Source organism: Pseudophryne corroboree, chromosome 3 (assembly GCF_028390025.1).
Source record: "Pseudophryne corroboree isolate aPseCor3 chromosome 3, aPseCor3.hap2, whole genome shotgun sequence".
Classification (NCBI taxonomy): domain Eukaryota; kingdom Metazoa; phylum Chordata; class Amphibia; order Anura; family Myobatrachidae; genus Pseudophryne; species Pseudophryne corroboree.
In genome coordinates this window covers 316,986,902-317,012,599 of record NC_086446.1, presented here as the reverse complement: position 1 = coordinate 317,012,599, position 25,698 = coordinate 316,986,902, and the positions used below count along the sequence as shown (strand labels likewise).

Below are 25,698 nucleotides of genomic sequence, written 5' to 3'. Positions count from 1 at the left end.
CCAAATAGTCCCACACAATGAAAGATTGTAAGCTAGTGAGCAGGGCCTTCCTACCTCTAAAGCCTCATACACACTAGACGAGAAAGTAAAAGATCTCGCTCAGAAGGGCCAATCGTAGATCTTTTCCAATCTTGTCCAGTGTGTACACTCAATGTCGTTAACGATGCACGCTCCTGTTCCCCCCCCGCCGCTGCTCCCTTCCCCGCTGCCACCGGGGATATGTGTATGCTCTTGCAGATGCCGGCACCCCGCAGGGTCCCCGCCAGGGATTGGCTCCTGTGTGCTGGGCTTAAGTCTGTCTGTTTTTACCCAGTTTTGTTCTATTACTGTTGCCCCAATTGTAAAGCGCAATGGAATATGCGGCGCTATATAAGAAACGGTTCATAAATAATGGAAAAAAAATTAGAACATTTTAACAAATATGTCTAACCTTTGGCTGTGCAATTCCCAATGCCTCAAAAAGCTCTGGGTGTTTGACTGGCAGCTCAATAACTTCCTTTATCTCTTTGATTTGCTTGTCCAAACCACCAATCATCTCATATGTGGAGTCTGGAACCTTCTCCACCATCATCAGTGACACCAGTGGGTCCACCTTATTGGGTAGGATTTTATGCAGGGTGTAACTGTCATTCCTCAAAGCAACTCTGCAATTTGGAGTCACCTAAGCATTTGGAGTTAGAGTAATTCAGTAACCATTAATATTTCACAGCACAATGTTACAGAACCAAGACACAAGCTTTGCCATAGAATACTCACATCATTTATATCAATATTCTTATCAATATCCACAACAAACTTCCCCTCTGGATGGACCTAGGAGACAAGCAAGGTAGTTACATGGAGAGTCTGTACAGAGCAGCGCCCATGGATCACAATGCAAGCATAATGTCACTCACCTTCACCAGCACCTTTTTCTTATCCATGGCTCTGACTACCTCCCCGACATAGGAACCCTGTTCCTGCAGTAACTGCAACTCCTCGCGCAGGAGACGCACTGAAGAAAGCACATACATCTTTTGTACCAAATACTTCATGTATAGTTGATACTAAACAGAATATATAGTAAAACAGCAAACACTTGTTTCTTTATTCCTCAAAATGGGTCTTAGAGCAATAGGTTATGTTATGTGCATGTAGTATTTTTAAATTAGGTACAAGCAATGAACTGCGGCAGTGTTAGCATATGCATGGAAGCTGTAACACTCTCATGGGTAGATGTAGCTTGTCAAAATAAGCACAAGTGTTCATCATTAACAAACATAGGATTGGACAATATCATTCAGTTTACAGATAGATGCACATCTAGAGCTCCTCTTTACATCAGAATTGAGGAACCAACAAAGATGCAGTTAATCTAAACTGTATTTTACAATATTGCTATACTGTAAATATACTAATATGTGCACACACGTGAAGATTTTAATGTGATTGTGTACTAACTAGATAAAAACAGAAAAGCGGGTACTGTCACCATTCAAGGGTCATGATGAAAAAAATGCATATTCAGTGAAACCTTACTTAAGCCTACAGTCATCATGCATAAAACACAACAGAGCTTGGGACACATGTAAAGTACCTGTATGTTGACATAGTAATAGTGCAGTGGGTATGCAGTAAAATTGCCGGCTGTCGGGATCCCGGGCGGTCAGGATACAGACGCCGGAATCCCGACACCCAGTGAAATGCCGGCAGTCGAAATCCTGACCAACGTCTGGAATCCCCATTTAGGTGGTGGTACATGCCAACACCCGAAGGGGAATAGATTAGTGTCACCACCAGGGCGAATGCTCGGCGAGCGTACACGCTGCGCTCGCCGCTAGTTTTCTAGCTGTCAGGATTCTGGCGTCTGTCTACTGACCACCAGGATGCCGACAGCCGGGATATCATACTGATCCCGTGTAGTGATAGTTAAAAAGTCCAGACACTGAAGGCTACCTTTAGCATTTAGTTCATTTCTCTGTGCTTGAAGACGTCTCAAGTTCTGGCTTTTATCATTGACAACCAACTGGAGAGGGAGAAATAAAAAATATCAGTTAGAAAAACCTACAAGATTAGATGCACAGAATAAAAAAAATGAAGTCCATCTTAAATTCTTCTTTTCTCTCTTTGGTACAGTCTAGTGGCTATTTTATCTTTCGTGTTTAAAGCATGTGCAAAAAACAACCACTTCAAGTGTGAGGTCTGTGAAAACATTTATCTCTCTCCCCCCCCCTCCCCCGCAAAAAAAGTGTCAGTATTCAGAGGCACTCAAATTGTAACTAAAAAGGAGAGATACAGCAGACCTTTGTTAACTCTTTCTTCGAGGTCCAAAGGGTCCACAGGGAGACAATGGAGTGTAGGTGATGGTTAAGGACCAGGCACCAAAAAGTTAAAGCTTTAGGCATCCAAAAATGCTCCTGTTCTTCTCCCCCTATGCCCCACGTACATGCTCAGGCTCCTCAGTTATATCAACAGGCCCAAGGCAGGATAGGAGAGAAGGCACACACAACACCACACACTCACCAACAGGAGGAAGGAACCATTGACCAAGAAAAAGATACACATAGAAGCTAGGGTCGATGCCCTGTCGACCCTATGGACCTCGAAGAAAGAGTTAACAAAAGGTAAATCTACCATAATCCTCCTTTTCTTCTCGGGTTCCATTGGGGTCCACAGGGAGACAATGGGGATGTTCCAAAGTAGTTGTTCAAGGGAGGGGACGCTCCTGAACGGATAGGAGAATCTGGCGTCTAAATGAAGAATCCTGGGAGGCAAATGTATCAAAGGCAAAGAGAAGCTGAGGAAGGTGTAGACAGAAGACAACGTGGCTGCCTTGCACAATTGTTGCGCAAACGCGCCATGGCGGGCTGCCCATGAAGGACCCACAGAGCGAGTAAAATGTACAGAGACTGTATCCGGTACAGGTAGGTCAGCATGCGTGTAAGCCTGTGAGATAGTCATGCAAAGCCATCCCCACATGTGGAATTCAGAGAGGACAAAGAGGGAATCCAATTTTCCAGATGGAACTGGTAGAAACTTTTTTTTACCTTAGGAGGGATGACTCGACCCATGCCGTCAGACAGACAGGCTAGGTCCGGGTGCAGACAGGGACCCAGAGACAACAGGTCTGTTCGTAGAGGAAGTAGAAAGGGAGCGTCTATAAAGAGACTGAAGATCGCCGAACCAATGGCGCCTGGGCCAGGCTGGGGCTATCAATAGGGCGGTGCTTCCGCTTTGCGTGAAGATCCGAAGAACACGTGGAAGAAGAGACAGGAGGGAAGATGTAAGGCAGATGGAAGAACCATTTCACAGCCAGGTCATCCACGAAGGCTGCTTTGGGATCTCTTGACCCGGAGCCACCAAGCTAGAGACAGACGAAACTCCGAGAAGAGAATCATCGTTTGAGACCTGATCAGATGTGGTTGTCTACCTGGGCATACTCCATCATGTCAAAGCTGGACATCGTGCACCCCAAAACCTGCATGGCTGAGTCAATAGACACGCAACGACTGTGCAGCAAGTTACAACTGTACAGTTGCGGACCTGTAGCTGTAGTGCAGAAATTGTCAGCTGGCAGCAAAATCCATTGAACCTGTGAGTCCAGGAGAGCTCCCAGATGCACCATCCTTTGAGAATGCACAAGGGATGACCTTTTCCAATTGATGAGCCAGCCTTGCGTGGTATGTAGTAAGCATACTGCTCGTCGGGATCCCGGCTGTCTTAATACCAACGCCGGGATCCTGACAGGGTCACCATACCACCGCCGGAATACCATCAAAGGTAGGTGAGTCCACCTCTATGGGTGTCCACGACACCCATAGAGGGAGACTAGAACCGCTCGCCACCGAGCCCGCAAGGGGCTCCATAGCGCTCACCCCCCTTCCGGCATTCTACCGCACGAGATGCCGGTGTCGGTAACCTGACATTCGGCATCCCATGCCGCGGGATCACATACCGATCCCCCTTGTGTCTGTAGTAATGCAATGGCTAGCTGAAGACGGCAGTGAAGGATCCCCGGAGAGTATGCGAGGATCAACAGATTGTCCAGGGATGGTAGTATTCTGACCCCCTGACGAAACAGTTGTGCCGCCATTACTTGCAGGGAGACCGGACCCAGCATTCCCTGAGACCTTTAGCTGTCTGTTGAAAATGGCTGCTGAAGGTCTCTGAGGAGGAACAGCTCAGCGGCGGGAAGACCATAGTGGAATGGTGCACTGAGCTGGGGGATGGGATGCAGGGAGAGGGCTTACCTCCTCTATGCTGGCCTCACCGACCGGTACTCTGGCCTCAGTAAAGTGTGCTTGCACCAGTAAAACACCCTGGTGGTATAGTGGAGTCCCAAACGTAACGGAGTCCACGCCAGCACCTCTGGTCCGTCTCCGGGAACCGGAGGCGGGACTGCTATTGAGACAAACCTGCACCCCCAGTGCCGGCTTGCAGTCCAGGTTCCGTCATGGGAGCCGTGCTATTGGAGTTCCCATGTACCTGCCGGAAGTTCCATGGCCTGGGGCCGGGGTGTGGAAATAGCAGTGCTGACATCCCGGAGACAGCCTAGCGCTGCTACTCATCACAGAAACTAGTAAAAAAAAAAAAAAAACTACTGAAGCTAGGGCTGCTAAAGAGCAGCCCTACTGTTACAACAGTGAACCGTTTCCTGCTGGCACCAAACAAACTGAGGTGTCTGAGCATGGAGACGGGGTATAGGCGGTAAGGACAGGAGCATCTTGGGATACCGAAAATTTTAACTGTTTGGTGCCCGGTCCTTAACCACCACCTACACCCCATTGTCTCCCTGTGGAGCCCTATGGAACCCGAAGAAGAAACACAAAATACCTCATAAAAATAAGATTTTACTTACCGGTAAATCTATTTCTTGTAGTCCGTAGTGGATGCTGGGGACTCCGTAAGGACCATGGGGAATAGACGGGCTCCGCAGGAGACAGGGCACTTTAAGAAAGAATTAGGACTACTGGTGTGCTCTGGCTCCTCCCTCTATGTCCCTCTTCCAGACCTCAGTTAGAGAAACTGTGCCCGGAAGAGCTGACAGTACAAGGAAAGGATTTTGGAATCCAGGGCAAGACTCATACTAGTCACACCAATCACACCGTATAACTTGTGATAAACTTTCCCAGTTAACAGTATGAACAACAACGGAGCATCAGATCAACCCTGATGCAACCACAACATAACCCTTATTTAAGCAATAACTATAAACAAGTATTGCAGAAGAAGTCCGCACTTGGGACGGGCGCCCAGCATCCACTACGGACTACGAGAAATAGATTTACCGGTAAGTAAAATCTTATTTTCTCTAACGTCCTAGTGGATGCTGGGGACTCCGTAAGGACCATGGGGATTATACCCAAGCTCCCAAACGGGCGGGAGAGTGCGGATGACTCTGCAGCACCGAATGAGCAAACACAAGGTCCTCCTCAGCCAGGGTATCAAACTTGTAAAACTTTGCAAGTGTGTTTGAACCTGACCAATTAGCTGCTCGGCAAAGCTGTAATGCCGAGACCCCTCGGGCAGCCGCCCAAGAAGAGCCCACCTTCCTTGTGGAGTGGGCTTTTACTTATTTTGGAAACGGCAAACCAGCCGCAGAATGAGCCTGCTGAATCGTGTTACAGATCCAGCGAGCAATAGTTTGCTTTGAAGCAGGAGCACCCAGCTTGTTGGGTGCATACAGGATAAACAGCGACTCAGTTTTCCTGACTCTAGCCGTTCTGGCTACATAAACAGTCAAAGCCCTGACCACATCGAGCAACTCGGAATCCTCCAAGTCACGAGTAGCCACAGGCACCACAATAGGTTGGTTCATATGAAAAGATGACACCACTTTTGGCAGAAATTGTGGACGGGTCTGCAATTCTGCCCTATCCATATGGAAAACCAGATAGGGACTTTTATGTGACAAAGCCGCTAATTCTGGCACACGCCTAGCTGAAGCCAAGGCTAATAGCATGACCACCTTCCACGTGAGAAATTTTAACTCCACGGTTTTGAGTGGCTCAAACCAGTTGACTTCAGGAAACTCAACACCACGTTAAGATCCCAAGGTGCCACTGGAGGCACAATATGCAGCACTCGCTTTACAACGTCTGAACTTCAGGCAGAGAACCCAGTTCTTTTTGAAAGAAAATAGACAGGGCCGAAATCTGGACCTTAATGGAACCCAATTTTAGGCCCAAAGTCACTACCGACTGTAGGAAGTGAAGGAAACGGCCCAGCTGGAATTCCTCCGTGTGGGCATTCCTGGCCTCACACCAAGCAACATATTTGCGCCATACACAGTGTTAATGTTTAGCCGTCACATCTTTCCTAGCCTTTATCAGCGTAGGAATAACCTCATCTGAAATGCCTTTTTCTGCTAGGATCCGGCGTTCAACCGCCATGCCGTCAAACGCAGCCGCTGTAAGTCTTGGAACAGACAGGGCCCCTGTTGCAACAAGTCCTGTCTTAGAGGCAGAGGCCATAGGTCCTCTGTGAGCATTTCTTGCAGCTCTGGATACCAAGTCCTTCTTGGCCAATCCGGAACAATGAGTATTGTTCTCACTCCTCTTTTCCTTATGATTCTCAGCACCTTGGGTATGAGAGGAAGAGGAGGAAAGAAATAAACCGACTGGAACACCCACGGTGTCACTAGTGCATCTACAGCTATCGCCTGAGGGTCTCTTGACCTGGCGCAATACCTCTGTAGCTTTTTGTTGAGGCGGGATGCCATCATGTCCACCTGTGGCAGTTCCCACCGACTTGCAATCTGCGAGAAGACTTCTTGATGAAGTCCCCACTCTCCCGGGTGGAGGTCGTGCCTGCTGAGGAAGTCTGCTTCCCAGTTGTCCACTCCCGGAATGAACACTGCGCAAACGGCAACGTCTGGAATTGGTAATGACAATCCTGTACCACAAATCTGAGGTACACCTGATGAGGTGGATAAATGGGGACATGAAGGTATGCATCCTTTATGTCCAAAGACACCATAAAATCCCCCCCTTCCAGGCTTGCGATGACCGCTCTGAGCGATTCCATCTTGAACTTAAACCTTTTCAGGTATATGTTCAGGGATTTTAAATTCAATATGGGTCTGACCGAACCGTCCGGTTTCAGTACCACAAACATGGTCGAATAATAACCCTTCCCTTGTTGAAGGAGGGGAACCTTGACCACCACCTGCTGAAGATACAATTTGTGAATTGCAGCTAACACTATTTCCCTCTCTAAGGGGGAAGCTGGCAGGGCCGATTTGAGGTATCGGTGAGGGGGCATCTCTTCAAATTCCAGCTTGTATCCCTGACACACAATCTCTATTGCCCAGGGATCCACCTGGGAGTGAACCCACTTGTGCCTGAAATTTCGGAGACGCGCCCCCACCGGGCCTAGCTCCGCCTGTGGAGCCCCAGCGTCATGCGGTGGATTTAGTGGAAGCCGGGAAGGACTTCTGTTCCTGGGAACTAGCTGTGTTGTGCAGCTTCCTTCCTCTGCCCCTGCCTCTGGCAAGAAAGGACGCACCTCGGACTTTCTTGCCTTTTTGTGCTTTCTTAGGTTGTGAGGGAACATATGGCAAAAAATTTGACTTTCCAGCAGTAGCTGTGGAGACCAGGTCCGAGAGACCCTCCCCAAACAATTCCTCACCCTTGTAAGGTAAAACCTCCATGTGCCTTTTTGAGTCGGCATCGCCTGTCCATTGCCGAGTCCACAGGACCCTTCTGGCAGAAATCGACATTGCATTTATTCTAGAGCCCAGTAGGCTAATGTCTCTTTGAGCATCTCTCATATATAGGACAGCGTCTTTTATATGCCCCAGGGTCATTAATATAGTATCCTTGTCTACGGTATCAAGTTCCTCAGATAAGGTATCCGTCCAAGCTGCTACAGCACTACACACCCAGGCCAACGCAATTGCCGGCCTTAGTAAGGTACCTGAATGTGTATAAATGGACTTCAGGGTACCCTCTTTCTTTCTATCCGCAGCATCTTTTAGGGTGGCCGTATCCTGTGACGGCAGGGCTACCCTCTTGGATAAGCGTGTTAGAGCTTTGTCCACCCTAGGGGAGGATTCCCAGCGTAAACTGTCCGATGGCGGGAAGGGATACGCCATAAGCATCCGTTTGGAAATCTGCAGTTTCTTATCTGGAGATTCCCAAGCCTTTTCACATAACTCATTTAGCTCATGTGAAGGGGGAAAGGTCACCACCTGCCTTTTTTCCCCATACATATGAACCCTCTTGTCAGGGACTGGGGTTTCCTCTGTGATGTGCAACACATCCTTCATTGCTATAATCATAACGGATGGCTTTAGCCAATTTAGGCTGTAACTTTGCATCATCGTAATCGACACTGGAGTCAGAATCCATGTCGGTATCTGTGTCAACAATTTGGGATAGTGGGCGCTTCTGAGACCCTGACGGCCTCTGCGACAGAGGATCAGGCATGGGCTGAGACTCCGACTGTCCTAAGGTTTCAGCTTTATCCAACCTTTTATGCAAGGAATTAACATTATCATTTAAAACCTTCCACATATCCATCCAATCAGGTGTCGGCGCCGTCGGCGGAGACACCACATTCATTTGCTCCCGCTCTGCTTCCACATAGTCTTCCTCGTCAAACATGTCGACACAAGCGTACCGACACACCACACACACAGGGGATGCTCTTTTTTGAAGACAGTTCCCCCACAAGGCCCTTTGGAGAGACAGAGAGAGAGAGTATGCCAGCACACACCCCAGCGCTATATGTCCCAGGAATCACACAGTAACTTAGTGTTAACCCAGTAGCTGCTGTATATTATGTTTTTGCGCCCCCCCTCTCTTTTTACCCTCTTCTACCGTGAATCTGCAGGGGAGAGCCTGGGGAGCTTCCTCTCAGCGGAGCTGTGGAGAGAAAATGGCGCTGGTGAGTGCTGAGGAAGAAGCCCCGCCCCCTCAGCGGCGGGCTTCTGTCCCGCGTTTCTGTACAATATTATGGCGAGGGCTCATACATATATACAGTGCCCAACTGTATATATGTCCAACTTTAGCCAAGAGGTTTTAATTGCTGCCCAGGGCGGCGCCCCCCCCTGCGCCCTGCACCCTACAGTGACCGGAGTATGTGGGTGTAGTGTGGGAGCGATGGCGCACAGCTGCAGTGCTGTGCGCTACCTCAGTGAAGACTGGAGTCTTCTGCCGCCGATTTTGAAGTCTTCTTGCTTCTTTCACCCGGCTTCTGTCTTCCGGCTCTGCGAGGGGGACGGCGGCGCGGCTCCGGGATCGGACGACAAAGGGTGAGATCCTGTGTACGATCCCTCTGGAGCTAATGGTGTCCAGTAGCCTAAGAAGCAGGACCTATCTTCAGTGAGTAGGGCTGCTTCTCTCCCCTCAGTCCCACGATGCAGGGAGCCTGTTGCCAGCAGATCTCCCTGAAAATAAAAAACCTAACAAAATACTTTCTTATAGCAAGCTCAGGAGAGCTCACTAAACAGCACCCAGCTCGTCCGGGCACAGATTCAAACTGGGGTCTGGAGGAGGGACATAGAGGGAGAGCCAGAGCACACCAGAATCTAAATTCTTTCTTAAAGTGCCCTGTCTCCTGCGGAGCCCGTCTATTCCCCATGGTCCTTACGGAGTCCCCAGCATCCACTAGGACGTTAGAGAAAAAAATGTGAAAAACGCATGTCAACCTAGAAACCATGTCAACCTAAAGACCGGATCCCGTTTCTATCATATTGCATGCGTTTCTGAGATAATGGAATCATTCATCTCAGTGACCTGGTGTTCAATGGAGCTTAGTCTAAAATCCGTACTACAGGAAGACAAGAGTTCATTTTGCCAGATGACAATTATCCTACCAGTATGTTTTTCGAATTGCAGAAGAAAATTAGGTAATTGGAACACCTGGAACAAACTCAAACTCATGATCAAAATACTCAGCCGAGACATTATTATGATCACCTCCTACTTTTGACGTTGGCAGCGCGTATCCCATGAAGTGTGTCACGTGTAGTGAGCAGGCTTGGTAGGTATATAAGGTGTGCGATAGGCCGTCTGCACACATCACTCGTTGCAGTCATGGGTAATATGGGAAATTTATCAGAGTTGCAAAAAGGGATGATTATCGGCTTTCGGGCCAAGGGTGACAGTATGTCTGAGACAGCGCAGTTTGTGAACTGCTCGTGTGCTGCTGTGGTGAAGGTGTATTGTGACTGGACAAATGGCACCATTGCGAATAACGGACATGGAAACTGCGGAGCACCGTGTGCCATTGATGTGAGCTGTGAATGTCAGCTACAAAGGTGTGCGAGAGCCGACCAACACGCTACAATGGAGCGGCTCACCGTCAAAATGAACCTGGGGTCTACCAAATGTTTGTCTAAAACTACAGTTCAGCTAACCTTGCTGCGTATGGTGCTCCGAAGCGGTCTCTCTGGCTATAAGCTGGTGGTCATAATAATGTGACACAACTGTGTATAACTCATGTGGGAAAATTCTATTGTTTCTTCCGCGGCTGCCACTAGATGGCGTCCAATGAAGCAATTCCATTGTTGCTCCATTTGGGCCTACTGAGGCACAGGGAGACGCATTTTAGCTTGCAGCCCCCTGTGCTGGCGAGCTGAAATGTGAGAAAAGTGACCTGTTTGGGTATCCAAACTACTATTTTTTGCGATCGTGCCCATTACTTTAGTTGGGTTCAGCTGCTTTACACAGCTAAACCAGACACTAATGGACACGATAAACAGCATCAATAAATATTGCCCCTGCAGTCTCCCATCACTTTAGACAGGAGGTCAAGCGTCGATATCAACTGAATTCCCCCCATGGCCCCAGTACTATCAAGCAACTAGCCGCTTTACCATAACCAATGCAAAATGCCTTTTCTTGATGAAGCAGCTTGCAATTTAGGTTTAGTAGCTCTTTAAAGAACCTAAAGCAAAAACAAGTACAATAGATTTTAACAGCTGTATCTCTATAGTAGTTTGTGAACTCCCATTATACCATGCAAAAAAAATAGCAAAACTTACCAGCAAAGTAAAAAAAGAACCCTGTTAGCTCTCTACAGTAACAAAAGTAAAACAGACATTTCACCTGCAATGAACTGATATGCAACACCAAAGTACAAATGCATAGCCCCATCATGGGACATAAGTAAAAATCAAAAAAGCTCCATTCATGACTGTACTGTTTTGGCAATGTAAAGCATTTACTAGAACTGAAACACAGATACTTGCCTGTAGATCCTCAATCTTTGACAAATAATACTGTCTCAGGCCACTGCCTCCACGTGATTCATCCATATCCATCTATTTAAAAACCCCAAAAAAAGATTTTGGCTCAGTAAAAACATTTGTGTTCACAAGTTTAGTGATAAAAGATTAGGGAGCTGCAAAATAAAGACAAAGTTTTGATAAAAGGGTTCCAGCACAGATCGCTCACAAATGCTTCCATGGTGGATAGGGGTTTGGCGTATGATGGAGTGCTCCTAACAAGCAATGTTGCCTGAGCTGTACTAATGCAAGAGGTGATGGTGGTGGGACATGGATCAGGACTTGGTAGACCAGGGCTGGCCAAACCGGTCCTCGAGATCTACCAACAGTTCATGTTTTCCAGGCCTCCTGGAGATCTGTAGAATGGTCAGTTAGGAATGAATGCAGCACATCTTAATTAGTAATTACTACACCTGTGCACCAGCTAGGTGATCTGGAAAATGTGAACCGTTGGTAGATCTCGAGGACTGGTTTGGCCAGCTCTGTGGTAGACCCTTTTAGGCTGCCCATATACTAGACCACAGGTTCTCAAACTCGATCCTCAGGACCCCACACAGTGCATGTTTTGCAGGTCTCCTTACAAAATCACAAGTGAAATAATTAGCTCCACCTGTGGACCTTTTAAAATGTGTCAGTGAGTAATTAATACACCTGTGCACTTGCTGGGTTACCTGCAAAACATGCACTGTGTGGGGTCCCGAGGACCGAGTTTGAGAACCACTGTACTAGACCAACTTTCATCACACCATCCATTTAGTTCTGTGGTTCACAAACTCTGTCCTTAAGGTTTTCATGTTTTGCAGGCCACCTAGCAGGTGCACAGGTGTACTCATTACTCAATGGGGTCGATTCAATTCACCGACAGTTGAATAGCGCCGGGAGATAGCTCCCGGCGCTATTCAATACAGCGACAAGTGACCCTCAATTGTCGGGAATTCTTCTCTCACCCCCGGCAGATGAGAGAAGAAATCCGACAAAAGTGCGGCCGGCGCGAGGTGATTCTGTTGGGAATCAGCATTGCGGCGGGGAGTAAAGTTGGAGAATGCCCGTTCTCCCGACAATTCAACCTGTTAAGTCCGGGAGAACGGGCATTCGCCGACTTAAATTGAGCTGAATTGAATAGTGCCGGGAGCTAACTCCCGGCGCTATTCAACTGTCGGTGAATTGAATCGACCCCAATGACACATTTCGAAATATCCACAGGTGGAACAAATTATATTACTTGTGATTCTGTGAGATCTGAAAAACGTGCACTAATTGGGGTCCATGAGGAAGATATATTTCTCTGACGTCCTAGTGGATGCTGGGAACTCCGTAAGGACCATGGGGAATAGCGGCTCCGCAGGAGACTGGGCACAACTAAAGAAAGCTTTAGGTCACCTGGTGTGCACTGGCTCCTCCCACTATGACCCTCCTCCAAGCCTCAGTTAGATTTTGTGCCCGGCCGAGGTTGGATGCACACTAGGGGCTCTCCTGAGCTTCTAGAAAGAAAGTATAGAATTAGGTTTTTTATTTTCAGTGAGACCTGCTGGCAACAGGCTCACTGCAGCGAGGGACTAAGGGGAGAAGAAGCGAACCTGCCTGCTTGCAGCCAGCTTGGGCTTCTTAGGCTACTGGACACCATTAGCTCCAGAGGGATCGACCGCAGGACCTGTCCTTGGTGTTCGTTCCCGGAGCCGCGCCGCCGTCCCCCTTACAGAGCCAGAAGCAAGAAGAGGTCCGGAAAATCGGCGGCAGAAGACATCAGTCTTCACCAAGGTAGCGCACAGCACTGCAGCTGTGCGCCATTGCTCCTCATACACACTTCACACTCCGGTCACTGAGGGTGCAGGGCGCTTGGGGGGGGCGCCCTGAGCAGCAATAAAAACACCTTGGCTGGCACAAATACCACAATATATAGCCCCAGAGGCTATATATGTGGTAAATACCCCTGCCAGAATCCAGAAAAAAGCGGGAGAAAAGTCCGCGAAAAAGGGGCGGAGCTAACTCCCTCAGACACACTGGCACCATTTTCTCTTCACAGTGCAGCTGGAAGAAAGCTCCCCAGGCTCTCCCCTGTAGTTTTCAGGCTCAAAGGGTTAAAAAGAGAGGGGGGGCACTAAATTTAGGCGCAATATTATATATACAAGCAGCTATTGGGGAAATTTCACTCAGTTATAGTGTTAATCCCCACATTATATAGCGCTCTGGTGTGTGCTGGCATACTCTCTCTCTGTCTCCCCAAAGGGCTTTGTGGGGTCCTGTCCTCAGTCAGAGCATTCCCTGTGTGTGCGGTGTGTCGGTACGGCTGTGTCGACATGTTTAATGAGGAGGCTTAGAGGGTGACGGAGCAGATGCCGATAAATGTGATGTCGCCCCCTGTGGGGCCGACACCAGAGTGGATGGTTAGGTGAAAGGTATTAACCGACAGTGTCAACTCCTTACATAAAAGGGTGGATGACGTAACAGCTGTGGGACAGCCGGCTTCTCAGTCCGCGCCTGCCCAGGCGTCTCAAAGGCCATCAGGGGCTCAAAAACGCCCGCTCACTCAGATGGCAGACACAGATGTCGACACGGAGTCTGACTCCAGTGTCGACAAGGTTGAGACATATACACAATCCACTAGGAACATCCGTGACTTGATCCCGGCAATAAAAAATGTGTTACACATTTCTGACATTAACCCAAGTACCACTAAAAAAGGGTTTTATGTTTGGGGAGAAAAAGCAGGCAGTGTTTTGTTCCCCCATCAGATGAATGAATGAAGTGTGTGAAAAGCGTGGGTTCCCCCCGATAAGAAACTGGTAATTTCTAAAAAGTTACTGATGGCGTACCCTTTCCCGCCAGAGGATAAGTTACGCTGGGAGATATCCCCTAGGGTGGATAAGGCGCTCACACGGTTGTCAAAAAAGGTGGCACTGCCGTTTTAGGAACGGCCACTTTGAAGGTACCTGTTGATAAAAAGCAGGAGGCTATCCTGAAGTCTGTATTTCCACACTCAGGTACTAGACTGAGACCTGCAGATCGTGCTGCTGCAGCGTGGTCGGTGACCCTGTCAAACATGAGAACATATTAAAGACGTCGTCTTATATATGAGGGATGCACAGAGGGATATTTTGCCGGCTGGCATCCAAAATGAATGTAATGTCCATTCTGTCAGGAGGGTATTAGAGACCTGTCACTGGACAGGTGATGCTGACTTTAAAAGGCGCATAGAGATTCTGCCTTATAAGGGTGAGGAATTATTTGGGGATGGTCTCTGGGACCTCGTATCCATTACCTCAGGTTTCCTCACAGACTAAGAAAGCACTGTATTATCAGGTACAGTCCTTTCGGCTTCAGAAAAGCAAGCGGGTCAAAGGCGCTTCCTTTCTGTACAGAGACATGGGAAGAGGGAAAAAGCTGCACCAGTCAGCCTGTTCCCAGAATCAAAATTCTTCTCTCGCTTCCTCTGAGTCCACAGCATGACGCGGGGGCTCCACAGGTGTAGCCAGGTACGGTGGGGGGCCGTCTCAAAAATTTCAGCGATCAGTGGGCTCGCTCACAGGGGATCCCTGTTTCATTCAAGTAGTATTTCAGGGGTACAAGCTGGAATTCGAGATGTCTCCCCCCCGCCGTTTCCTCAAATATGCCTTGCCGACAACTCCCTCAGGCAGGGAGGCTGCGCTAGAGGCAATTAATAAGCTGTATTCCCAGCAGGTAATACTCAAGGTGCCCCTACTTCAACAAGGACGGGGTTACTATTCCACACGGTTTGGGGTACCGAAACCGCATGGTTCGGTGTGACCCATTTTATATTTAAAATCCTTGAACACATACATAAAAAAATTCAAGTTCAAGATGGAATTGCTCAGGGCGGTTATTGCAAGCCTGGACGAGGGGGATTACATGGGATCCCGGGACATCAAGGATGCTTACCTGCATGTCCCCATTTACCATCCTCGCCAGGAGTACCTCAGATTTGTGGTACAGGATTACCATTACCAAGTCCAGACACTGCCGTTTGGACTGTACATGGCACCGAGGGTGTTTACCAAGGTAATGGCCGAAATGATGATACTCCTTCGAAAAAAGGGAGTTTTAATTATCCCGTACTTGGACAATCTCCTTATAAGGGCAAGGTCCAAGGAGCAGTTGCTAGTCGGGGTAGCACTATTTTGGAAAGTGCTACAACAGCACGGTTGGATTCTAAACAGTCCAAAGTCACAGCTGGTTCCTACGACACGTCTACTGTTCCTGGGGAAGGTTCTGGACACAGAACAGAAATAAGTGTTTCTCCCGGAGGAGAAAGCCAAGGAGCTGTCATCTCTAGTCAGAGACCTCATGAAGCCAAAACAGGTATCGGTGCATCATTGCACGCGAGTCCTGGGAAAAATGGTAGCTTCCTACGAAGCAATCCCATTCGGCAGGTTCCATGCAAGAACTTTTCAGTGGGACCTGTTGGACAAGTGGTCCGGATCACAGCTTCAGATGCATCGGCTGATACCCTGGTCCTTGAAGACAGGGTTATCTCTACTGTGGTGGCTGCAGAGTGCCCATCTTCAAGAGGGCCGCAGGTTCGGCATACAGGACTAGGTCCTAGTGACCATGGATGCCAGCCTTTGAGGCTGGGGGGCAGTCACACAGGGAAGAAACTTCCAGGGACTTTGGTCAAGTCAGGTGACTTCCCTACACATAAATATTCTGGAACTGAGGGCCATTTACAATGCCCTGAGTCAGGCAAGGCCTCTGCTTCAAAACCAGCCGGTACTGATCCAATCAGACAACATCACGGCAGTCGCCCATGTAAACCAACGGGGTGGCACAAGAAGCAGGATGGCGATGGCAGAAGCCACAAGGATTCTCCGATGGGCGGAAAATCATGTGTTAACACTGTCAGCAGTGTTCATTCCCGGAGTGGACGACTTTGAAGCAGATCTTCTCAGCAGACACGACCTCCACCCGGGAGAGTGGGGATTTCATCCAGAAGTCTTCCAAAGGATTGTACACCATTGGGAAAGGCCACAGGTGGACATGATGGCGTCCCGCCTCAACAAAAAGCTATAAAAGATATTGCGCCAGGTCAAAGGACCCTCAGGCGATAGCTGTGGACGCTCTGGTAACACCGTGGGTGTACCAGTCGGTTATGTGTTCCCCCCTCTGCCTCTCATACAAAAGGTACTGAGAATAATAGGAAGGCGAGGAGTAAGAACGATACTCGTGGTTCCGGATTGGCCAAGAAGAGCTTGGTACCCAGAACTTCAAGAAATTATATCAGAGGACCCATGGCCTCTGCCGCTCAGACAGGACCTGCGGCAGCAGGGGCCCTGTCTGTTCCAAGACTTACCGCGGCTACGTTTTGACGGCATGGCGGTTGAACGCCGGATCCTAAAGGAAAAGGGCATTCCGGAGGAAGTCATTCCTACGCTGATTCAAGCCAGGAAAGATGTAACTGCAAAACATTATCACCGCATATGGCGAAAATATGTTGCTTGGTGTGAGGCTAAAAAAGGCCCCAACAGAGGAATTTCAACTAGGTCGATTTCTGCATTTCCTACAAGCAGGAGTGTCTATGGGCCTAAAATTAGGCTCCATTAAGGTACAGATCTCAGCTCTGTCGATTTTCTTCCAGAAAGAACTAGCTTCAGTACCTGAAGTTCAGACATTGTAAAAGGAGTGCTGCATATTCAGCCCCCGGTTGTGCCTCCAGTGGCACCTTGGGTTCTCAACGTGGTGTTGAGTTTCTTAAAATCACATTGGTGTGAGCCACTAAAAACCGTGGATCTAAAATATCTCACGCGGAAAGTGGTCATGTTATTGGCCTTGGCTTCGGCCAGGCGTGTATCAGAATTGGCGGCTTTGTCATATAAAAGTCCTTATCTGATTTTTCATATGGATAGGGCAGAATTGAGGACTCGTCCCCAGTTTCTCCCTAAGGTGATATCAGCTTTTCACTTGAACCAACCTATTGTAGTGCCTGCGGCTACTAGGGACTTGGAGGATTCCAAGTTACTGGACGTAGTCAGGGCCTTGAAAAATTATGTTTCCAGGACGGCTAGAGTCAGGAGAACTGACTCGCTGTTTATCCTGTATGCACCCAGCAAACTGGGTGCTCCTGCTTCTAAGCAGACTATTGCTCGCTGGATTTGTAGCACAATTCAGCTGGCGCATTCTGCGGCTGGACTACCGCAGCCAAAATCTGTAAAAGCCCATTCCACAAGGAAGGTGGGCTCATCTTGGGCAGCTGCCCGAGGGGTCTCGGCTTTCCAACTTTGCCGAGCTGCAACTTGGTCAGGGGCAAACACGTTTGCTAAATTCTACAAAATTGATACCCTGGCTAAGGAGGACCTGGAGTTCTCTCATTCGGTGCTGCAGAGTCATCCGCACTCTCCCGCCCGTTTGGGAGCTTTGGTATAATCCCCATGGTCCTTACGGAGTTCCCAGCATCCACTAGGACGTCAGAGAAAATAAGATTTTACTTACCGATAAATCTATTTCTCGGAGTCCGTAGTGGATGCTGGGGTTCCTGAAAGGACCATGGGGATATAGCGGCTCCGCAGGAGACAGGGCACAAAAAGTAAAGCTTTTTCCGATCAGGTGGTGTGCACTGGCTCCTCCCCCTATGACCCTCCTCCAGACTCCAGTTAGGTACTGTGCCCGGACGAGCGTACACAATAAGGGAGGATTTTGAATCCCGGGTAAGACTCATACCAGCCACACCAATCACACCGTACAACTTGTGATCTAAACCCAGTTAACAGTATGATAACAGCGGAGCCTCTGAAAGATGGCTTCCTTCAACAATAACCCGAATTAGTTAACAATAACTATGTACAATTTATGCAGATAATCCGCACTTGGGATGGGCGCCCAGCATCCACTACGGACTCCGAGAAATAGATTTATCGGTAAGTAAAATCTTATTTTCTCTATCGTCCTAGTGGATGCTGGGGTTCCTGAAAGGACCATGGGGATTATACCAAAGCTCCCAAACGGGCGGGAGAGTGCGGATGACTCTGCAGCACCGAATGAGAGAACTCCAGGTCCTCCTTAGCCAGAGTATCAAATTTGTAAAATTTTACAAACGTGTTCTCCCCTGACCACGTAGCTGCTCGGCAAAGTTGTAATGCCGAGACCCCTCGGGCAGCCGCCCAAGACGAGCCCACCTTCCTTGTGGAGTGGGCCTTTACAGATTTAGGCTGTGGCAGGCCTGCCACAGAATGTGCAAGTTGGATTGTGCTACAGATCCAACGAGCAATCGTCTGCTTAGACGCAGGAGCACCCATCTTGTTGGGTGCATACAATATAAACAACGAGTCAGATTTTCTGACTCCAGCTGTCCTTGCAATATATATTTTTAATGCTCTGACAACGTCCAGTAACTTGGAGTCCTCCAAGTCACTTGTAGCCGCAGGCACTACAATAGGTTGGTTCAGATGAAATGCTGATACCACCTTAGGGAGAAAATGCGGACGAGTCCGCAGTTCTGCCCTGTCCGAATGGAAAATCAGATATGGGCTTTTGTAAGATAAAGCTGCCAATTCTGACACTCTCCTGGCAGAAGCCAGGGCTAGAAGCATGGTCACTTTCCATGTGAGATATTTCAAATCCACCTTTTTTAGTGGTTCAAACCAATGAGATTTTAGGAAGTCCAAAACCACATTGAGATCCCACGGTGCCACTGGAGGCACCACAGGAGGCTGTATATGCAGCACTCCCTTAACAAAGGTCTGGACTTCAGGGACTGAAGCCAATTCTTTTTGAAAGAAAATCGACAGGGCCGAAATTTGAACCTTAATAGATCCCAATTTGAGACCCATTGACAATCCTGATTGCAGGAAATGTAGGAATCGACCCAGTTGAAATTCCTCCGTCGGAGCACTCCGATCTTCGCACCACGCAACATATTTTCGCCAAATTCGGTGATAATGTTGCACGGTTACTTCCTTCCTTGCTTTAATCAAAGTAGGAATGACTTCTTCCGGCATGCCTTTTTCCTTTAGGATCCGGCGTTCAACCGCCATGCCGTCAAACGCAGCCGCGGTAAGTCTTGAAACAGACAGGGACCCTGCTGAAGCAAGTCCCTCCTTAGAGGTTAGAGGCCACGGATCTTCCGTGATCATCTCTTGAAGTTCCGGGTACCAAGTCCTTCTTGGCCAATCCGGAACCACTAGTATCGTTCTTACGCCTCTTTGCCGTATAATTCTCAATACTTTTGGTATGAGAGGCAGAGGAGGAAACACATACACCGACTGGTACACCCAAGGCGTTACCAGCGCGTCCACAGCTATTGCCTGCGGATCTCTTGACCTGGCGCAATACCTGTCCAGTTTTTTGTTGAGGCGAGACGCCATCATGTCCACCATTGGTCTTTCCCAACGGGTTACCAGCATGTGGAAGACTTCTGGATGAAGTCCCCACTCTCCCGGGTGAAGATCGTGTCTGCTGAGGAAGTCTGCTTCCCAGTTGTCCACTCCCGGGATGAACACTGCTGACAGTGCTATCACATGATTCTCTGCCCAGCGAAGAATCCTTGCAGCTTCTGCCATTGCACTCCTGCTTCTTGTGCCGCCCTGTCTGTTCACATGGGCGACTGCCGTGATGTTGTCCGACTGGATCAACACCGGTTTTCCCTGAAGCAGAGGTTCTGCCTGGCTTAGAGCATTGTATATTGCTCTTAGTTCCAGAATGTTTATGTGAAGAGACGTTTCCAGGCTCGTCCATACTCCCTGGAAGTTTCTTCCTTGTGTGACTGCTCCCCAGCCTCTCAGGCTGGCGTCCGTGGTCACCAGGATCCAATCCTGTATGCCGAATCTGCGGCCCTCCAATAGATGAGCACTCTGCAACCACCACAGAAGAGACACCCTTGTCCTTGGAGACAGGGTTATCCGCAGGTGCATCTGAAGATGCGACCCTGACCATTTGTCCAACAGATCCCTTTGGAAAATTCTTGCGTGGAATCTGCCGAATGGAATTGCTTCGTAAGAAGCCACCATTTTTCCCAGGACTCTTGTGCATTGATGTACAGACACCTTTCCTGGTTTTAGGAGGTTCCTGACAAGCTCGGATAACTCCTTGGCTTTTTCCTCCGGGAGAAAAACCTTTTTCTGAACCGTGTCCAGAATCATCCCTAGGAACAGCAGACGAGTTGTCGCATTAACTGGGATTTTGGAATATTCAGAATCCACCCGTGCTGTTTTAGCACTTCTTGAGACAGTGCTAATCCCATCTCTAGCTGTTCTCTGGACCTCGCCCTTATTAGGAGATCGTCCAAGTATGGGATAATTAATACGCCTTTTCTTCGAAGAAGAATCATCATCTCGGCCATTACCTTTGTAAAGATCCGAGGTGCCGTGGACAATCCGAACGGCAGCGTCTGAAACTGATAGTGACAGTTTTGTACAACGAACCTGAGGTACCCCTGGTGTGAGGGGTAAATTGGAACGTGGAGATACGCATCCTTGATGTCCAAGGATACCATAAAGTCCCCCTCTTCCAGGTTCGCTATCACTGCTCTGAGTGACTCCATTTTGAACTTGAACTTCTTTATGTACAGGTTCAAGGACTTCAGATTTAGAATAGGCCTTACCGAGCCATCCGGCTTCGGTACCACAAAAAGAGTGGAATAATACCCCTTCCCTTGTTGCAGAAGAGGTACCTTGACTATCACCTGCTGAGAGTACAGCTTGTGAATGGCTTCCAACACCGTCTCCCTTTCGGAGGGGGACGTTGGTAAAGCAGACTTCAGGAAACGGCGAGGTGGATCTGTCTCTAATTCCAACCTGTATCCCTGAGATATTATCTGCAGGATCCAGGGATCTACTTGCGAGTGAGCCCACTGCGCGCTGTAATTTTTGAGACGACCCCCCACCGTCCCCGAGTCCGCTTGAGAAGCCCCAGCGTCATGCTGAGGCTTTTGTAGAAGCCGGGGAGGGCTTCTGATCCTGGGAAGGAGCTGCGTGTTGCTGTCTCTTCCCTCGACCTTTGCCTCGTGGCAGATATGAATAGCCCTTTGCTCTCTTATTTTTAAAGGAACGAAAGGGCTGCGGTTGAAAAGTCGGTGCCTTTTTCTGTTGGGGAGTGACTTGAGGTAGAAAGGTGGATTTCCCGGCTGTAGCCGTGGCCACCAAATCTGATAGACCGACTCCAAATAACTCCTCCCCTTTATACGGCAAAACTTCCATATGCCGTTTTGAATCCGCATCGCCTGTCCACTGTCGCGTCCATAAAGCTCTTCTGGCCGAAATGGACATAGCACTTACCCGTGATGCCAGTGTGCATATATCCCTCTGTGCATCACGCATATAAAGAAATGCATCCTTTATTTGTTCTAACGACAGTAAAATATTGTCCCTGTCCAGGGTATCAATATTTTCAATCAGGGACTCTGACCAAACTACCCCCGCACTGCCCATCCAGGCAGTCGCTACAGCTGGTCGTAGTATAACACCTGCATGTGTGTATATACTTTTTTGGATATTTTCCATCCTCCTATCTGATGGATCTTTAAGTGCGGCCGTCTCAGGAGAGGGTAACGCCACTTGTTTAGATAAGCGTGTTAGCGCCTTGTCCACCCTAGGAGGTGTTTCCCAGCGCTCCCTAACCTCTGGCGGGAAAGGGTATAATGCCAATAATTTCTTTGAAATTATCAGCTTTTTATCAGGGGCAACCCACGCTTCATTACACACGTCATTTAGTTCTTCTGATTCAGGAAAAACTATAGGTAGTTTTTTCATACCCCACATAATACCCTGTTTAGTGGTACCTGTTGTTGACACTATCCCGTAGTTCCATAAATAAAGGCATCCATTCTGGTGTCGACTCCCTAGGGGGTGACATCCTCATATTTGGCAATTGCTCCGCCTCCACACCAATATCGTCCTCATACATGTCGACACACACGTACCGACACACAGCAGACACACAGGGAATGCTCCTAATGAAGACAGGACCCACTAGCCCTTTGGGGAGACAGAGGGAGAGTTTGCCAGCACACACCAAAAGCGCTATATATATATCAGGGATAGCCTTATAATAAGTGCTCCCTTATAGCTGCTTTGTTATATCAAAATATCGCCATAAATGTGCCCCCCCCTCTCTGTTTTACCCTGTTTCTGTAGTGCAGTGCAGGGGAGAGACTTGGGAGCCGTCCTGACCAGCGGAGCTGTGAGAGGAAATGGCGCCGTGTGCTGAGGAGATAGGCCCCGCCCCTTTTCCGGCGGGCTCGTCTCCCGCTATTTAGACAAATTAGGCAGGGGTTAAATATCTCCATATAGCCTCTAGGGCTATATGTGAGGTATTTTTAGCCTTTATAGGTACTCATTTGCCTCCCAGGGCGCCCCCCTCCCAGCGCCCTGCACCCTCAGTGACTGCCGTGTGAAGTGTGCTGAGAGGAAAATGGCGCACAGCTGCAGTGCTGTGCGCTACCTTTAGAAGACTGCAGGAGTCTTCAGCCGCCGATTCTGGACCTCTTCTGACTTCAGCATCTGCAAGGGGGCCGGCGGCGCGGCTCCGGTGACCATCCAGGCTGTACCTGTGATCGTCCCTCTGGAGCTTGATGTCCAGTAGCCAAGAAGCCAATCCATCCTGCACGCAGGTGAGTTGACTCCTTCTCCCCTCAGTCCCTCGCTGCAGTGATCCTGTTGCCAGTAGGAATCACTGTAAAATAAAAAACCTAGCTAAACTTTTTCTAAGCAGCTCTTTAGGAGAGCCACCTAGATTGCACCCTTCTCGGCCGGGCACAAAAATCTAACTGGAGTCTGGAGGAGGGTCATAGGGGGAGGAGCCAGTGCACACCACCTGATCGGAAAAAGCTTTACTTTTTGTGCCCTGTCTCCTGCGGAGCCGCTATATCCCCATGGTCCTTTCAGGAACCCCAGCATCCACTAGGACGATAGAGAAAATAAGATTTTACTCACCGGTAAATCTATTTCTCGTAGTCCGTAGTGGATGCTGGGTGCCCATCCCAAGTGCGGATTGTCTGCAATACTTGTATATAGTTATTGCCTAACTAAAGGGTTATTGTTGAGCCATCTGTTGAGAGGCTCAGTTATATTCATACTGTTAACTGGGTATAGTATCACGAGTTATACGGTGTGATTGGTGTGGCTGGTATGAGTCTTACCCGGGATTCAAAATCCTTCCTTATTATGTCAGCTCGTCCGGGCACAGTGTCCTAACTGAGGCTTGGAGGGTCATAGTGGGAGGAGCCAGTGCACACCAGGTGACCTAAAGCTTTCTTTAGTTGTGCCCAGTCTCCTGCGGAGCCGCTATTCCCCATGGTCCAAACGGAGTTCCCAGCATCCACTACGGACTACGAGAAATAGATTTACCGGTGAGTAAAATCTTATTTAAAGGCCAGTACTCACTAGCCGATGCGGGAGAGATGTGTGCTGAGCGAACCGCTCAGCACACATCTCTCCCACCGCTCAGCACAGCGTGATCTGTGCTGAGCGTGCGGTGGGAGACGGGTGAAGTGAGCGACCTGCTAGATTGGCCTGCACCAGCGATAGCGATGCGCAGGGCTGCGCATCGCTGTGAGGGCTACACACGGAGAGATCATGCTTAAAATCTAAGCAATCTAGTCAGATTGCTTAGATTTTAAGCAGCGATCGCTTCGTGAGTACCCCCCTTAAGCCTGGAGAAGTAATAAAGAAGTGATAAGTGAAAGGTGATAAAGCACCAGCCAATCGTTACGGGTTTGAAAAATGACAGTTAGGAGCTGACTGGCTGGTGCATTATCACCTTGTACTTATCAAAACTCCAGGCTTAATACATCTGCCCCAGAGTTTGGGAACCACAGATCTAGCTGGTTGGAATGAAAATCTAGTAATGGATGGGAGCAAATGACAAACAGCAATTTGCTCCAAAACCTCAGAAAATGGACCAGAACTGCTGTTCTCACAAGTGATTTAAATCAAACAGATTTAACCAACTTGCTCGAATAACAATTTTCATCTATTTTCTGGTATGATGACAGCAATGGCAGGTACATAACAGTTGGCTGCGAGCAGATAATGGCAATGGGGGGGGGGGGCACATAAGATGCAGCAGGCAGGAAAATAAAATGAGGCTGTGGGCAGATTACAGCAATGCTGGGCACATAACAGGAGACAGCGGACAGTTAAAATAAATAACTAAAATCCATTATTCATAAACTTCAATGGCTAAGTTTCATTTCATTTTAAAAACCCATCATGTCCGCAATGTTGGACTAATACACACATTCCTATACAACAAATACCTGTGTGGTCCACAAAAAAAGTTAGCTCTTGGGGTCAAGGTGCTGCACTTCTGCTGTATATAGGTTTTGAACACACATCACGTACTCAGTTGTCCATCTCTATAAACTAGACAGACACACATACATACGGGTGTGTAGACTCAGTTGTCCATCTCTATAAACTAGACAGACACACATACATACGGGTGTGTAGACTGTTTGTCAGACTAAGATTCTCAACACAATAAGAAACCCACTTGTGACACTACAAGGTACAGCATGCTTACTGGGAGACTTAGTTTAGGAACAACTGCGGGGTCACCTGTGTTATAGGCATTAGCAGAGACAATGAAGACGGAGAGCGGTGCAGGAGCGTCTACCGCAGCCACACATAAACACGGGGGTACACACATAGCTGTGATATGCCTAGGGTATGTGTACGGGGGAGAGGACAGGGGCTATCCCGCACACACATCACATGTTATCACCTGCTCGGCCCCGTCCCCCACCATCTTGCACTCTCCCGGCGGAGCCATTCTGTCCCGTCTCACCGTGACTCAGTACCGGAAGCGGGTGCATCAGCCAGTGCGCGGTGACGTCACCCCGGGCTCGCCGCAATAAGAGTTACAGTGTCTGCCTGCAGCGCCGCCTAGTGTGCTGGTGGAATCGCTGGGTGATCGGCTCCCATGACGCAAGACGCTGTAGCGTCTAGTTACCCTTTGTGGAGAGGACCTTTCCCATAAGCCCGTGGGTCCATGTCACTAACTATCTGGAAAAGTACAGATAAAAGGGAAAATTCTTTGAGGAAAGAATATACTATACTGTGGAAGTGAAGATACATTTATATGTATTTATTTAAATTAATCTGCATAAAAAGACGCACACATTGGTAAAAAAAAACAAAAAAAAAACGGATTAGGTTATATATCATAAATTAATTGCACACGTGGCAAAACGGAAAAAAATTGTAAAAGATCATAAAAAGCTATAATGAGTATGAAAAAATGGCAAAAACTGTATGTGTATGTGTATATATATATATATATATATATTTCCAAAAGTCCCGACACTCATCTTAGGAAAATATAAGATGCTGTGGTGCCATCCCAGGAGAACCAATCCTCCAATAACAATGCAGAGGGGTAAGGCGGCACTCAAACAGACTTGTTAAGCAGAGTGAAAAACGGTCAGCTTTAATGTACCGACATGTTTCGGGGCTATACCCCTTCCTCAGGGCCTCAACAACCCTTACTGAACCACAAGTGATACATATATACATTATACATGACAAACAATCAAACAACCC

At 48.4% G+C, this 25,698-nt stretch overlaps 1 protein-coding gene across 1 annotated transcript in view; it reads right to left on the bottom strand.

Annotated features, from left to right (window-relative positions):
• The window catches only part of PSMC5 (proteasome 26S subunit, ATPase 5), a 40,992-nt gene extending 15,996 nt beyond the window's left edge, over positions 1-24,996 (bottom strand). Inside the window, exons 1-6 of the mRNA XM_063959470.1 lie at positions 24,881-24,996; positions 11,177-11,248; positions 1,936-2,005; positions 897-994; positions 757-813; positions 431-661 (exon numbers count right to left, since the gene is read on the bottom strand). Of these exons, the coding sequence (XP_063815540.1) occupies positions 431-661; positions 757-813; positions 897-994; positions 1,936-2,005; positions 11,177-11,248; positions 24,881-24,928 (576 nt within the window). The 5' untranslated portion in view covers positions 24,929-24,996. The remainder of the gene's footprint in view (positions 1-430; positions 662-756; positions 814-896; positions 995-1,935; positions 2,006-11,176; positions 11,249-24,880) is intronic.
• Between the last annotated feature and the right edge of the window lie 702 nt (positions 24,997-25,698).